Genomic DNA, 17661 nt, shown 5'->3' with positions numbered 1-17661 from the left:
TTTTGATTATGACTTTGTGTTTATAAAGTCCTTTATGGGTATTTAATTAATGATGCTTACAATATTGCTGTTTGATTTTTAGAATATTGTGTCTACCTTTTACTGTTAGCAGGTGTGGGAGCATACCAGTTAACCATGACCGTAATCAAAGGCAGCATGTAACTTTCTTGTAAGCTTCTTTCATTGGTTCAGCTGTGATAAAACATCCTTTGTTTCTTTTGTGTAATGCATAATTAATTTTTACTATGTTACTATGTTGTTTACAGTGGAAAAGAAGAAGGAAACGATAACAGAGTCAGCTGGTCGACAACAAAAAAAGAAAATCGGTAAGACGAGTTATTGGTATACAAAATATTGAGGTTTCTTGGAAGAAATAAATTCTTAGATAATGAAAATGTAATAAAGTATTTAGTAGTGGTAACTTATGTTTGTATAGTTTTATGGTCTACAAAGCACTGCATATGTTATCTTACTTGATTCTCTCTACTTGTTTTTGCTCTTAGGTTTGAAATTTCAGTTTAGTGAAATGGTGTTGACAGTCATGGCTTTTGAACTTGGCTGAAGGTTCTTGGCATAGTTTGTAAAAGGGTATTGTTTTTTTTTTTTCTGAGATGATTATTTCCAGTTAAGTCTGAGTTACTTGTATTTATTGTTGCCATAGCTTCCTTACTGAGAATTGACTGGTGATGGAGATCTACCAAGATGTAGGAAATTTTCTGCTGAGTAATTTTACCTAGTCTGCAAAATAATTATGTTTTTGGTTTTCCAGTGTAATTTAGAATTTAATACAGACTGTAGTTCAGTTCCAAAAAGACAATTTATAAATGACTGCATGTGATTTGTATTTATACTTTATGATGCTTCCTGATTCTACAATCAGAACAAAATGGTTGTGAAATTGTGTATTTGGCTCAGAAACTATGTCTCTATGCCTAGGTCACTGCTGTTAAATCCTGGGAGATTACTCTACCAGGCTAGACTATACAAGTGTTCTGTTCTGGTTAAAGCTTTTCAATTTAGTGTAGGGGTATCAGATGTGTTCTAAATGGCCTATTCATTTAGTTCCATGGCAAGATGCTACTGTACATCTACTCTGTATGTGTCAGTCACCCTGGTGGGCATTGGAGAAACAAAGTAGAAAAAAATTCTGTCTTTTAACACAGGGGTCCCCAACCCCTGGACCACGGACCATTATGGGGCCACACAGCAGGAGGTGAGTGGTGGGTGGGTGAGGGAGCAAAGCTTCATCTGCCACTCCCCATCACTCCTCATCGTATGCACTACTACCTGAACCATCCCCACACGCACACCCCCACCCTCCTCGTCTGTGGAAAAATTGTCTTCCACGAGACCGGTCCCTGGTGCCAGAAAGGTTGGGGACTGCTGTTTTAAGAGGTCTAAAGAGGAAAAACAGATCAATGCAGTGTAATACTTACTTTTTTTGTTTTTTGTTTTTTGTTTGTTTTTTGCTTGTTTGTTTGTTTTTGCAGTACGCGGTCCTCTCACTGTTGTGGCCTCTCCCGTTGTGGAGCACAGGCTCCAGATGCTCAGGCTCAGCGGCCATGGCCCATGGGCCCAGCCGCTCCGCGGCATGTGGGATCCTCCCTGACCGGGGCACGAACCCGCGTCCCCTGCATCGGCAGGCAGACCCTCAACCACTGCGCCACCAGGGAAGCCCCAATACTTACTTTTTAGAGAGATATTCTGAGTGGCATAAAAGTAAAGAAGAAAGGATATCCAAACCAATCTAGAGGATCAGGTTTTCTTTTAGAGATAATGCTTAAGCTGAATCTTGAAGCTTTAGTATGCGTTAACTAAGTAAAAATATAAATAAATAAAATACTGGTCAGTTGAGTTCTTACCATCTGCAACACCCTGAAGTAAGCACTTGACATTTTTTAATTCTCTTAACAATGGTATGTGGTAGTGAACAGTGTTACCTCTATTTTAGAGATGAGAAAATTGAGGTTTAAGTAACTTGCTCTTGGTCATTCAGTGGTATGATGGATTAAGTCAGTGGTAGAGAAGGGGTTTGAACCTAGTCATTCATAACTTTAAGAATCTGCAGTTTTTTAAAATAAATTTATTTATTTATTTATGTTTGGCTGCTTTGGGTCTTCGTTGCTGTGCATGGGCTTTCTCTAGTTGCAGCGAGCGGGGGCTACCCTTCTTTGCGGTGCACGGGCTTCTCACTGTGGTGGCTTCTCTTGTTGTGGAGCACAGCTCTAGGCACGCGGGCTCAGTGGCTTGCAGGCTCTAGAGCACAGGCTCAGTAGTTGTGGCACACGGGCTTAGTTGCTCCACGGCATCTGGGATCTTCCCAGACCAGGGCTCTAACCCGTGTCCCCTGCATTGGCAGGTGGATTCTTAACCACTGCACCACCAGGGAAGTCCCAAGAATCTGCATTTTTAAGCCTTGTATATTCTCGGTAGAAGGATAGGCATATACAGAAGCATAGAAGGATCAAATAGCAAGGTATATACCTGGAACTATAAATAGTTTAGTATAACAAATAAAAAAGAAGGTATGTGTAAAGTACAAGCAGACAAGGCTAGAGAAATAAGTAGGGCCTAGTTCATAAAGATCTTTATAAATTAAACTAAGGTAAGGAGGTTAACGTATGCAGAAGTCTTCCCGTGACCATTAAGGGATTTAAACAGAGATTTGAAATCAGATTTTAAGGAAGACAACTCTGGCAATAGTTCGGAGGATAAATCAGAGAGGGGATCATTCTGGAGGCAGGGAAGTTATGAGGCTTTTTAAGTATCCTAGGCATACAAATGGCAAGAACCTGAACCTAGGCAGTGACAATGGGAATGGTGCGGATTCAATGGATATAGAAGAAGTAGATGTAACAGGACTTGAAGGCCTTTTTTTTTTTCTTAATTTTATTTATTTATTTGGCTGCATTGGGTCTTCATTGCTGCGCACAGGCTTTCTCTAGCTGCGGCGAGTGGGGGCTACTCTTTATTGCGGTGCATGGGCTTCTCATTGCGGTGGCTTCTCTTTGTTGTGGAGCACAGGCTCTAGGTGCACGGGCTTCAGTAGTTGTGGCACGGAGGCTCAGTAGTTGTGGCGCATGCACTTAGTTGCTCCATAGCATGTGGGATCTTCCTGGACCAGGGATCGAACCCGAGTCCCCTGCATTGGCAGGCGGATTCTTAACCATTGTGCCACCAGGGAAGTCCCAGGACTTGCAGACTTTTTAGATGTAGGGTATGTAGAGAGGAATGAGTCTGGGAAAAAGCCCAGATTTCTGATTAGGAGAGGAAATATCAGAGAAGTTGCAGATTGGGATGAGGAAGAGGAGAGGATGATTTCAGGCTTGAACATGTTAGATTTGCAGCGTCTGTGTGACAGTAGGGCGGAAATACTTGGTACACTGTTGGATGTATGGTTTGGAGCTGGCAGAGAGATAAAGGCTACAAATAGAATTTAGAATCATATGATTATAAATTATAATTGAGTCCACAAAGTAAATGAAATCACACAGGGAGACCATAAAAAGTAAGAAAAGCAAAGAGCTGAGGATGGAGGGAGTCTTGAGACATAGAAATTTAAGGGGTAGAAGAAGAAGTGGAGCTTGAAAAAGTATTGCCAGAGAAGTTGGAAAGGAGTTGTGTCACGGAAGTTGAGGGGAGAGTTTCAGAGGACAGGAAGGGTTAGAGGCTGGGTGTTAAATATCTGAGAGGCAAAACAGAGATAATTAGTGATTTAGCAAGAATAATTTCAGTGGCATGATAAGGGATAGAAGCCAGATTGTATAGATTAGGGAGATAATGCATGGTGAGGAAGTGAAGACATTGAACATGGGTAATTCTTTGGAGTAGCTTTGCTATAAAGGATAGGCAAGATGTAAAAATGGAAGGCACATGGGCTTCCCTGGTGGCACAGTGGTTGAGAGTCCGCCTGCCGATGCATGGGACACGGGTTCGTGCCCCGGTCCGGGAAGATCCCATGTGCCGCAGAGCGGCTGGTCCCGTGAGCCATGGCCACTGAGCCTGCGCATCCGGAGCCTGTGCTCCGCAACGGGAGAGGCCACAACAGTGAGAGGCCCGCGTAATGTAATGCAAGGAAAAAAAAAAAAATGGAAGGCACATTACCCACTACCCTTAAAATTGACAACACAAACTATCTGTACTCAAATTATTTTACCATGGAATGCTACCTCAAATTGTTTGCTCACCAGAATGTCATCAGAAGGTAAAAGAAATAATATTTATGAAGAGTTGCTTATCAAAACATAATAGGAGTTACAAGACATAATATTCGTTAGGAGTTGCTTGAAGGACAAACATCCTATCCATTCTGTAGATTTATAAATTTTACTCCTAAATTAAACCAGACTATCAGAAATCTGTAAACCTAAACTTGTATATAGTTTTGGACTTTGTAAAATTGCTTCTACTCTATTTCTCCTTGACATTTGCACTGTTAGACATGTCATGAAAAAATCAGCCAGATAAAATTTACTGTAGTGCTGCTATGGACTATTTTTGAGAACATTATCTACAACATTACACGATACCCCTTTGATGAGAAATTATGGAAACTTTGTAGTAGTTTTCAATGTCAAGACAAGCAGTGATTCTCATAAATAATTGATTTATTTTTTATCTTATTGACCCTGTGCTTGAACTGATGGTTTTTCCCTCCACTTTGAGACTGGCTGCTAATAAGCATAGAGTCAGATTTGCTATTCATCTCCAGCAACTTTATAAGACCAGTTAAATGTATTCTTGTATACTGACCCTATCTACAATTTTGTTATTATGCAACCCTTACTTTCCCTTTGCTCAGATTCCCCACTTGGGTTTCTGTGAAAAAAAAAAAAATATATATATATATATATATATATATATATATATATATATGACTTCCCTGGTGGCACAGAGGTTAAGAATCCACCTGCCAATGCAGGGGACACGGGTACAAGCCCTGGTCCAGGAAGATCCCACATGCTGCAGAGCAGCTAAGCCCATGCGCCACAACTACTGAGCCTGTGCTCTAGAGCCCGCGAGCCACAACTACTGAAGCCCGCGTGCCTAGAGCCCATGCTCCGCAACAAGAGAAGCCACCGCAATGAGAAGCCCATGCACCGCAACAAAGAATAGCCCCTGCTCGCCGCAACTAGAGAAAGCCCGCGTGCAGCAACGAAAACCCAACGCAGCCAAAAATAAATAAATAAATTTATTTATAAAAAAGCAAACATATATATATATATACAGTAATGGGGAGACTATAAAGAATGATATTGCTGCCTTGAAAGAAGGGAGTTTTTAGTAAGAGGGGTGTGGTCAGCAATATTCAGTGTTTCAGAGAAGCAAAATGTCATTGATATCACTAGGTGAAGCTCTTAGAGATAATGGTCTTGGATAGAAACATTAATTTGAAACTGAGGTGTCTGAAGTTTTTATGTTTCCCATTCTTAATTTCAGGAGCAGATGTTTTGGTTATTTTACATTTCCGTCTCATAAAAGAGAAACTACTTTTGATGTATGAATTGTATTTAGATCTTTTGGCTGCAGTCAAGTTACCTCAAGTAATGAGGAATTTAAGGATATATGTGATCCAGAACTCAGGAAAAGCTGAACTAATTGGTTACAGGAAGGCAGGAACTGTGTTAAAGCAATTCCTGCCGGCAGAGCAAGCCCTGGGATAAAGCCAGACATTGGGCTCCACTATTAATTTATAGTACTTCTCTCTCTTCTGTTGTTCAACTTCCCCACTTTCTCTGCAGTGCTTCCCTAGCATTTAATTTTTGCCTGTGCCTAACTTTGGCTTGTCTCCTGTGGTTCTTTCTATATCAGTATTACTCATAATGTGCTCTCTGGCCACCTATATCAGTATTGCTTGAGATACTTGTTACAAATGAAGGGTTCTGAGTCTTACTCCCAGGCTTTACTGAATCAGAATTTCTGGACATGGGACACAGGAGCCTGCTTTTTTAACAAGCTGCCCAGATAATTTTTAGACGAACTAAAGTTCAAGAGCCAGTTCTACATTACTATTTTGCTGTTTCTGCTCCCACAGTTAAATGATTTACTTTCCCAAGATTTTCTTGTTTAAATTCCTGCAAGAAGGAATCCAACTAGCTCAGCTCATCTTTTTATGCCGTAGGTCATGGGTAAGCCTATGGATTGGCCTCCTTTTTGGTCAGTAGTGGCAGGGCACGGGGTGTTAGGAATCTTCATAAGGTTGAAACTGAACAGAGACTATGATGAGAGGGAGATATTCCACAGAAGGTGGCCAGAGAAGGGAGAGCAGGCATTCTGAAGCTTTGCTGAATGGGGTGTGTATCTCCTTTCTTGGTGACTTGGAAATATGGGAGGACATTTTTGAAATTGATTTGGGGCCCTGAATTAATATATTTATTCTAGATGTTTATCTATGCTGTTTGGATTTTCTATAAAAGAAGGCTGTATCAGGCATTTCATTTAAATTTTGCTTCTCCCAATATACATGAAATTTTAAAGGCATGTTATTAATTGGTCTTCCATTCAAGACAACTCAGAATATAGAAGTGTCATGGCATACCTAACTCCTTTAATCTATAGAGAAGCATCTGCTATTTTGATCATCTCTTCCTTATTTGAAAATGTTCCCCATCTCCCAAACTGTCGGTTTGATCAGACTACCCAGTTGCCCCGTGAGTACTTTAATTGATTTATATTCTTTGACAGAAAAGTCACTGGTTATTTATTTTTTATTTTTTAATTTTTTTGGCTGCATTGGATCTTTGTTGCTGTGCATGGGCTTTCTCTAGTTGTGGTGAGCGGGGTCTACTCTTCATTGCAGTGCGCGGGCTTCTCATTGCTGTGGCTTCTCCTGTTGTGGAGCACGGGCTCTAGGTTCGCAGGCTTCAGTAGTTGTGGCACGTCGGCTCAGTAGTTGTGGCTTGCGGGCTTTAGAGCACAGGCTCAGTAGTTGTGGCGCCCGGGATTAGTTGCTCCGCGTCATGTGCGATCTTCCTGGACCAGGGCTCAAACCCATGTCCCCTGCATTGGCAGGCAGATTCTTAACCACTGTGCCACCAGGGAAGTCCCGTCACTGGTTATTGACTAAGGTAAATGATGACGTGTTCCTTTCTTAGTTAAATTATATTACCATATTGTACAAAGCCTAATGCTGTCAAATAAAAATGTGTGATAGATTGGCTTGAGGTTTGTTCATTCTTTGGTCAGAATGGATGTCATTGTTGCTACTAGTGTATTCCAGTAGCTACAAGAAATGTAGCTTCTTTTTAATTGGAGTATTCCCTTTTAGAATTTTAATGTTTCCTTTTGTCTATCATCTTGGATAATAAATCATCCTAGAATATAAATATATCTCCTTTATACTTCCAGTTTTTTTTCTCCATGAAATTTCCTCAAATTTCATAGAGAGTGTATTCCAAAAGTTCAGTAGTAAAAGAGTGTATAGAATTCCTTTCAAATGGAGGAATTGAGGTATGATTCTCCTGTGTATTAAATCCTGAGGTTCTGAATGGCATAAAGAATAGTTCACACAGGACAAGTGAACACTGAATGACATAGAATATTTATTTCCAGCACTCGACTTGAAACCTTTAAATTCTAGGTCTTCAGGGGAGGTGTAGAAGGTTTTAGACATACGTTTTCTCCCTCCTGATGTCAACATAACAGTTGAAAGGTGGGTTGGGAAGTACAACCATCTTGGAAGCCTTGGGCTTCTAGATGTTGAAGTTTCTCAAGGGAGAAAACTAAGGGCGAGTGAACCTTAGGAGGAGGTTCACTAGCTCTACTTCTTTTAAGTAACACACCACCGAGATGAAAATAACATTAGACTGAGACAGTGACTTCCCTACCTTATTGGGGCCAAGAAACAACTTTTTGAGAGGAGTTATGCTAGTTAACTGACAACAGTTAAGGGCTAAGTTACACACAGAGCAATAGAGAACCAGTCAATCACTTTTACTTATTTCAGTATCCTCTTAACTATTTGAGGTACTAGAAGTTAAGAGTTAACTAGCTAGCTTTTATTGCATCATCTCAGCCAAAACTGTTCTCATAATTACATGAAGCATTATGCTCAAATATTTGATTGCTGCTAATAAACAATATAAAACATCATTTCAAAATAAATTGTTTGCACTTATTTTACTTACTAATGTGACTTTCCCAGAAATTGTTCACTTGAGGAAACAAAGTTTCTTGATAAGGGAAAAGCAGGTTGTTTAAAAAAAAGATACTTTTTCAATACAGTCTATTAGAAGTTGGATTATTCTTATAAAACCATGTATTACATGGTGGTTAGATTGACAAACCTGTCTTCATAAGCTTATTTCACCCATAATGTAATGTAAAAACTTTATTTTTAGGGACAATAGTTGGTTTTGTTTTTGTTCCTCTTTTGTATTAATGGTAATTAAAAGCAAAATTGGTTAGGAAATAACATTTAAAATGTACTTAAATCATTGAGGCTTAAAGAAAAGTAGATTTGATTACAGTATGAGATAGAAACTCTAAAAGGATGTTTTAAGTACTTTTAAGGACTTAAGTGTTTCATTTCTCATTGTGTCTAACAGAATATCCTTGTAAAACTTGAATCTTATATTTTAAAATAATGAGAATGAATAGAATAAATCTTTGCCTAGCAGTTTTATTAGAGTCAGGGTTTGGTAGTCATAATGGAAGAGAGATAGAGAAGGAGTTTAATAATTTTCTAAGACCGGAAGGAAAATAAAGAGGGTAAAAGAGAACGTGGGTATAGAGAGAGAGATTAGAAGGATCTGAGATACAATTAACTGAGCTGGGAATGGAGAAAACTGAAAATGGAAAAACTTTAGATTAGGCATTGGGGTTACTGGGGAGATGGGAGGTATATAAACCTAACTGTGACTTTATGGAGATATTTACAAGTTTATTGTTCGTAACTTGGGGAGTACCTGAAATTGCTTCCCTGTTGGTAACATTTCTATTAGATCAGGTTTGCTGTTTCCCACATGGGCATTTCTGGATTTCTGAAAACTCTTTCATTGTCTAGGACTTTAAATGTTAAAGTCCTTGTAGTGTTTATGCTTCTTGAGGCATCTTAGCATTTCCTACCAACTAAGCACATCAAGGTCATAAGAAACTTGACTCTGTTTCTTTTATCCCCTCCAAAACCAGACGAATGTTAACTTATTTCTGAATTATTTGAAACCAGCAAAACCTACTTTATTTGTATATGGTGGGCACCTAAAAACAATTTGAGTTGAAAAATCTTCAGGAACCAAGCACAGTAGTGTTGAGATATATCATAAACCTGTACTGCTGTATTCTTCTTAAGCCATGTATACATACAGTCTACCTTGACACTACATATGGTTAGAGCTTCTGTTTGGACATAATTGAAAAAAGTGGAATAGAACTTCATAAAAACTATGTCACTTTAGTGTCCTCTCAGCCTTTCAGGCTTTAAGTGCCTCTTCAGGCTACCAGCTTTATCAAAGACTCCTGTCCCTGGAAAGGGATTTTTGGTGTATGGTATCTTCAGATCAGCTTTTATTATATTGCTGATTCATTAAGCAATATTGAGCATATACTACAATACTGAGCAACTAACTACTTGCCAATTACTGAGGATACAAAGATGAAGAAGTCCTTGTCCTCCAGGAGCCTGCCATCTAGTTGCATTGTTAAGTACATAAACAGATCATTATAACAAAATGTATAAACTCGGTGAGTATAATGATAGAGATGTGCTTGGAATATTCTGGAAGCATAAAGAAAGGAGTTCTAATCCAGTGTCTAGGACTGCATTGTCCAATACAGCAGCCTGTAGCTACATTTGACTGTTCAGATTTTAAATTAATTAAAATTATTAATAAATGAAGTTGAAATTTTAGTTCCTCAATCATACTGGTCACATTTCATTGCTCAGTAGCTACATGGAGCTAGTGACTACTGTATTGACAGCACAGATGTAGGATATTTTCATAATTGTAGAAAGCTTTTTAGAATAGTATTGCTTAAGGAATCAAGATTGTCAAAAGGAGGTGACACAAGAGCTGAGGCTTAAAAGTTGAGTACAGGCTAGCCAGGAAAGGGTTTGATGGGGTAGGATAAAACAGTCTAGGTGGAAGTAGGGTAGCCAACCACCCCAATTTGTCTAGTCCGAAGAGTTTGTTGGGATATGAGATTTTCAGAGCTAAAACTGGAAGAGTCCAGGGAAAACTGGGACACTTGGTCACCCAAGGTAGAAGAGACTTTATGAACAAACACTGAATCAAGAGAAAAGCATCGTATATACAGGAACTTAAAGTTGTTTGGTATTGCAAGAACATAAAAATTTATGGGAGTGGTTGGAAATGTGGCTGCAGAAGTAAACAGGGGCCAGATGCAGGACTTGCAGGTGATAGTGAAACATGATCTTGGGACTTCCCTGGCGGTTCAGTAGTTAAGATTCCACACTTCCACTGCAGGGGGTGCATTCGATCCCTCATTGGGGAACTAAGATCCCACATGCCGCGTGGTGTGGCCAAAAAAAAGAAACATGATCTTGTAGGGGTGAAAAGACATGGAAGGATTTTAAGCTGGGGAGTATCATGATTTTGTTCAGTTTTGCCTTTTAAGTAGATCTGACTGCATTTATGTGGAAGATGGATTTGAGGGAACAAGTTTGGAGGCAGATCTGTTAGGAGACTTGAAAGTAATATAGGTAAGAGATGTTAGAAATCCTAACTAAGGAAGTGATAGTAAGGAGGAGGAGAAGAGGTGGATTTCATAAGTATTTATGAGGTATAATTAATAGGACTTGGTGTTTGATTGAAGATAGAGTAGGGAGTCAAGTATGTGCCAAGGTTTCTAGCATAGATGCTTTTCTATACCTTTCTTTTCATGTCTCAGTGGTAGTCCTTTTCCCCCTCTACTTGGTTTTATGCCTGTTTACCTTCTAGTCATCCCAATTTTCAAACACCCAATTTTAAAAAGTCTTATTGCATTTTAAGAGGGGTGCTCAGGTAGAAAAAGAACTCTAGCCCCTGAGATACACCTTAGTTCCACCCCATTTTGTTCATTTTCTTCCATATATCTTCATAATCCTCACTTTCTCCTGCCTGTATCCTTTCCTCCCCGGGAGAACAAACTGGATAGGAACAATTTAGGACAAGGAAGCGTATATTCATCTCACCGTACATTGTTTGGAAACTACACTCCAGTCTGCGGTTCCTGTAGGCCTGTTCTTCCTTCCTTTCCTTTAACTGCCTGAACTTGCAGCCCTCACACCAGTTTCATATATTCCAATTGTATATTTTTTATTTTAGAGGGTATTATATTTTAATTTCATAATCTTCCTGTGAGGGTGAGGATTTGTGTGTGTTTTGTTCATTCATTTATCCCTGGTGCTCAGAAAAGTGCTCGGCATTTAGTAGGTAATCAATAAGTATTTGTTGAATGAATTGATCCCGGTGATAAAAATGCATAATCAAAGAAAGCAGTAGCATAGTATATATAGAGGTCATTGGGTTGGGAGTTGGGAACTTGGATTCTCGTCCTGGCTTTGGCCTACAATACCTGTGTGGTCTCTGAGAACTCACTTCTCCTTTGCTGGGCCTCAGTTTCTTCGTAAGTACAATAAAGTCCCTTACGTTGATGCAATACAGTAAATAAGGTCATTAATGTACAGCTGAGACTTCTTTAGCGGTTTAGGTTCTGTGTATATACAATTTTCTTGAAATATATGTCAAATTTCCTAGCTTTCCAAGTGACTTAACTATGAAACTATTCTTATTTTTAGAGTGATTTGACTGTAATGTGAAAGAACCTGAATCTTAAATTCATCTTAATTGGCTTTTAATTTTCAGACTCCATGCTCTCTTAAAGAAACTGAAAGGGGGGAAAAATCATAACAGATGGGTAATTAATACTTGAAACCTAAGTACAGGCATTATGGTTATACTTCCTTTTGATGTAACATAAGAGTATATCTTAATGTACAGAGTACAGACACTTAAAGTTTAAATTAAACTTTAAATATTTTTATTTATTTAATTTGAACTATTTTGGTGCACTGCTGCATTTGAATTTTCTATTAGTACAAAGTATACAGTGTTCCATGTATTCAGCTTATCTTATTAAGTGATACTGAGACAGAAGTGCTATTATAGTCATCAGGCAGTGACAGTTTAACATCTGCTTTGCGCTCAGCACTGTGTTTATTAACCAGTTCATTAATTCTTTGCAGAGCGGCAAGAAGAGAAACTGAAGAATAATAACAGGGATCTATCAATGGTAAGAGTCCTAAATATAACTTCATGATAAACCACATGTTTTTCAGCAAAAGACCCTGGTTTTCATCAAGTACACTGCACTTACCTTTTCAGAAATTTATAGTTATGCAGGCTATAAATAATATCATGGTTGTTCCTGGACCAAATAGAAGTGAAAATATGCTACTGGACTGAAGCTTCGTGTTAGTAATATGAATAGCTTTTTTTTTAGGCTCTCTTGAAGTCATAATTTGTCCCTTTCAGACAGTTTTTATTAGCTTCCCCCTTATGTTTTCAAATGAAGTAGCTTATTTTCTTTTTCTTCCTCATGTTATTGCTGAATCTTTGGCTTTATGGTGACCTGGTAATCCCAAATAGGAGTTGGAGCATCATAGATGGCCTTTATTGTGGCCTTTATTCTTTAAGAGGCCTTTTGATCTGAGGGTCAGGCATATCATAAAGTGTAAGGAAAAGTGATTTTATTAGCCATTTACTCATTATTTATAAAGAGTAGAGTTCAAGCATGTCTTTCTGAGGTGTAGGTAGGCTAATTATATAGCTTGACTTATTTTTCTACTTAATTTCTATATATTCAACACAGGACATCTAAACTGTACAATAGTTGTCTTTTGCTTACCAAGAGACCTTTGCTGTATTATTTTATCTTCTGTTTCTTGAAATTCTTATTAAGAAAGATCATAATTTAGAAGTGCATTTTTTTGAAAATAGCTTTTCTGTTGTCGCACTTATTACATGTTCATGAGACCAAATTTGGAAACTGCAGAAAGAAGAGATAAAAATTGCTGATAAACTGTTCATCTTAATCTTTATGATCTTTTATTTGTTTATACTTCTATGGCACATGTAATTAAGAAAGAAGTTAGCTGCAAGAAACAAAATGCTTAATAATGGCTTAAACATATAAAATTTTTTCACTTACTCAGGAGGTGCAGAGGTTGGTAGTCCTGGGCTGCTGTGGCAGCACAGTAATGTCACTAAGGACTCAGGTTAACCTTCCTTAGCTTATGGTCGTTTGGTTGTTTGATGGTGCTTTACTGTCAGGCATTATGTTCTTTTTTCCAGGCAAGAAGTATGGGCAAAAAACCTAAAGGGATGCTAGCCAAGTTTGTCCCTTTTAAAAGTTCTGGTTGGTACTTACATCTTATTGGCCAGAGTTGGGTCATATGACCACCCCAATACTGTTCATCAGAAGCTGGCAAGGAGAAGAGGCCTTGGAGGTGGAGGGTGGGTTAGCCAATAAACAGCTTTTTGCCAAGGAGCATCTTTTAAAAATGACGTAAACCAAAACCTTTGGGGTGTGCTTTAGTGGTGGTTTTTCTCTAGTGTAAAATAACAATTTGTTGGTTTCCTTCCAGGTTCGAATGAAATCCATGTTTGCAATTGGCTTTTGTTTTACTGCCCTAATGGGAATGTTTAATTCTATGTGAGTAGCCTTTTATATGGTTTTATCTAAATATTGCTCTATGTGTGTGTATATGTGAACAATTAGCTTTTTTGGTAATATTTTGATATTTCAAATTTACAGAAGAGTTACAAGAATAGTACATTGATTAACCAGATTCACAATTGTTAACATTTTGCCTCGTTTGCTTTCCTTTTTTCTCTGTTTCTCCATATCATATATGTACTCATTTATACATTAATTGTATATTTTTCTGAATCATTCAAGAGTTTGTTGTAGGCTTCATGCCCCTTTACCCATAACTACTAAAGTGTGTATTTCCTAAGAACATGGACGTTCTCTTACTTAACCTCAATCCAGTTACCAAAATCAAGGGAAATTTAATTTTGATGGAATACAATTATATGATAACTTTTTCACCCTCTTAATATTGAGGATATCTTATGTGTAAGGCAAAGACTAAGGTTTTATGGGTCCTCTAAAAAGAAGTTAATATGTCTCCTGGGTTTTTAAGTTCCTTACTAACAAACTGCTTCAAAATGAAGGTAGTCGTACAGAGGTGTTTTGACTCTTAAAATAGAGTCTTAACAACTATAACCTTGTTTAATGATAAGGTAGGTTACTGTTGTCTAAACTAGCATATAGCAGGCCTGAGTAATTGTGGGACTGCTTTTGACAGAAGCTGGGAAAATATCCAGAGATGACAAGCTGTCATTTCTTACCTTTCAGAGCTCTCCTGAACTATCCCACACATTTTCCTCACTCACTCTTTTCCTTCCCTTTCTCCTACTCTTCCTCTCCTGCTTCATTTCTACCTGTCTGTCTCTTTCTCTCCTTGTACCCACCCCCCACCCCACCTCCAGTCTGTTCTTCTCTTCCCACCTGTCAGGGGCCCACTTTGTGCCAGGCATTGTGCTAGGTATCAGAATATAACAAATAAGATGTGTTCCCTGCCCTCAGTAATATCAAAATTTTATAGAAAGAAAGGACAAACAGATCAATACATTGATGGATGGTACAATAGATGTGTATGTGTGTGAAATAAAGCAGGGGGGAAAAGGGAGTGGTTATTTTTACTTAGGTGAGGCACCAAAGGGAATGTCCAAAATGATTTTAATACAAAATTTCCACTTAACTAGTGATTACTAAAATCATAGGCCTTTAGTGCTGAAAAGGACCTTTGGAAGATTAAATAACTTGCCCAAGGTCTCTAGAAGTCTCATAATTTCTAACTTATAACTCTAAACTCAGTATCCTTTTTTCACTGCTATGCTTTCTCCCATTTCTTGGGTATATATCACCGTGGATTACCAGGCAAACCAAACACTGAAAGATTTTGTAGTTAACTAGTAAGCTTCATTGGTACAACTCAAATACTCAAATATTCTTTAATTTGTCACATTCTGGACAGTATAGAGCTAGCTAAGTACTTATCTATATTTAAAAAATTTGATGCTTAACATCTTATTTTTCTTATACTTCTGATTTTTAAAATAATATTTTTATAGGTTAGTGGTGTGTGTATGTAGAGCTATTCTTATTGGTCTTGGCTTTATTGTGTGATACCTACAATAAATTTGAATCACTGCTTTGCTTGAAGTTCAGCATTTGATTTTATTCCTTAGTCTTATGTACAGGGTTCTAACGAAATAGGCTGATTAAGAAAGAACTGTGGGGAATATAGCCAATATTCTATAATAACTCTAAATGGAGTATAATCTTTAAAAACTGTGAATCACTATGTTGCACACCGGAAACTTATTTAATATCGTAAAACTTGTGTATACCTGAATTTAAAAAAAAAGAAAAGGAAGAAAGAATGGTGGCCATTTCTACCAGTGGTAATGCTGCCTTATATTCATGTGGTTCCCTTTCTTAATGTTATTTGTGAACATATCATGGTATGAACGGCTGCTCTATGGGAAGGGCATCTGATTCAAATATATTTTTCTCCCAATGCCATATTTTTCTCTCAGGTGTAACCTTTTATTACATTTTTTTCTGTAATCATTGAAGTAATAAATTCTTACTGGAAAAATTCCAATAATATATAAATGTATAAAATATAAAATAAAGATCACTCCGCCTTCCTCAAATGAGTGCGTGTCCTTTCAAGATTTGTACTTCTTCTCTCCGTATACAAACATTTAGATATTTGTATGTAGTAATTTTTATACCCCAAAATGGTTGTTTTGTAACCTCCTATAGTTACCTGTGATAATTTTTTAAATACAGTATGTGTAACTCTTGCATAATCATTTTTAGAGGATTTTTATTTTTTTTTAATTTTTTAAAAATTTATTTTATTTATTTTTATTTTTTTGGCTGCGTTGGGTCTTCATTGATGCATGCAGGCTAGGATTTTTTAAATTATTTATTTATTTATTTGGTGGCAACAGGTCTTAGTTGTGGCTCGTGCGCTCTTTGGTTGTGGCATGTGAACTCTTAGTTGCAGCATGCATGTGGGATCTAGTTCCCTGACCAGGGATCAAACCCGGACCCCCTGCATTGGGAGGGCAGAGTCTTAACCACTGTGCCACCAGGGAAGTCCCATCTTGCATAATCATTTTTAATGTCTGTCAGTATTCCATTGAATGGATGTACCCTAACTTATATAATCTTCTATTAATCTTCACACAGAATTTTCACAGGTAGTATGTACACCAGTGTATACTTATTTTTTCCTCAGGCATATCCTAGAAGTATTGCTTAGGTGAAATTTTTTTTTTTGGCCTTGCCGCACAGCATGCGGGATCTTAGTTTCCCCAACCAGGGATCGAACCTGCGACCCCGTGCAGTGGAAGCACAGAGTCTTAACCACTGGACTGCCAGGGAATTCCCCTAGAAAGGGTTTTATTAATTTATATGTTTCGATTATTGCCCTCAGTACTTGTGAGTGGTTCTTTCTTCATATATTTTTCATCACTGGGAATTATGTATCTGTTTAATATTTGCAAATCTAATAGCTAAAAAATAATATTTCTGGGCTCCCCTGGTGGCGCAGTGGTTGAGAGTCCGCCTGCCGATGCAGGGGACACGGGTTCATGCCCTGGTCCGGGAAGATCCCACATGCCGCGGAGCGGCTAGGCCCGTGAGCCATGGTCGCTGGGCCTGTGCGTCCGGAGCCTGGGCTCCGCAACGGGAGAGGCCACAGCAGTGAGAGGCCCACGTATAGCAAAAAAATATATATAATAATAATAATAATAATATTTCTTTTAAAATTTGCATTTCTTGTGAGATGTAGCATCTTTTCATATACTTATTATGTTTATCTATTTCTAAATTTCTAGTCCATGTTCTTGCCCTTATTTTCTTTTTATAAGAATTTTTTATTTATTGAGACTATTAAGCTCTCTTTTTGAGATATATGGGCAATGTTAATTTTTATGTCAAATCTGTTACTCTTTTCTGTTATATAAATAGTGCCTTTCTCATACCAGATTATATAAATTTTTTTCTACTTTTTATTTTTTATATTTAAATTTTGTTTCACCTGTAATTTTTTTTGGTGGTTTGTTTCCAACTTTACCAAGTGCTTAGCTATTGTTAATACCAGGTAGGGAGCACATAATATATTTTCCCTGGTGATTTGAAATGACTAGTTTATGATATATCAGGTAGCTTCCCAAAGCTTATGTAGTAGATCTTAACCAGGAGTTTGCATCAGAACCAAAGTTTAAAAAGAAAAAGAATTTTCTTATACTAGTAATACACAAGTACTTCTAAATTCAAACAGTATAATGTAGAATAAAAAGTGAAAGTGAAACCAAATGAGTTGAAAACTTATGTCCACACAGAAACCTGCACACAGATGTTTATTGCAGCTTGATAATTGCCAAAACTTGGAAGCAACCAAGATGTTCTTCAGTTGGTAAATGGATAAACTGTGGAACATCCAGACAGTGGAGTGTTATTCATTGCTAAAAAGAAATGGGCTATTGGCCATGCAAAGACATGGAGAAACCTTAAATGCATATTACTAAGTGAAAGAAAGCAACCTGAAAAGGCTACGTACTATATGATTACAAC

General features: G+C 37.8%; 1 protein-coding gene across 3 annotated transcripts in view; it reads left to right on the top strand.

Moving 5' to 3' along the window:
* TMCO1 (transmembrane and coiled-coil domains 1) overlaps window positions 1-17661 on the top strand; it is a 47608-nt gene that overhangs the window by 9706 nt on the left and 20241 nt on the right. For all 3 annotated transcript variants that reach the window (XM_082612452.1, XM_082612451.1, XM_082612453.1), the window contains exons 3-5: window positions 267-326; window positions 12185-12231; window positions 13586-13653. In XM_082612452.1, the coding sequence (XP_082468578.1) occupies window positions 267-326; window positions 12185-12231; window positions 13586-13653 (175 nt within the window). The remainder of the gene's footprint in view (window positions 1-266; window positions 327-12184; window positions 12232-13585; window positions 13654-17661) is intronic.

The sequence above is a fragment of the Mesoplodon mirus genome (assembly GCF_964341445.2).
Source record: "Mesoplodon mirus genome assembly, chromosome: 3".
Taxonomy (NCBI): domain Eukaryota; kingdom Metazoa; phylum Chordata; class Mammalia; order Artiodactyla; family Ziphiidae; genus Mesoplodon; species Mesoplodon mirus.
Note: the sequence above shows the minus strand (reverse complement) of the source record. Positions and strands in the feature narration are given on the sequence as shown.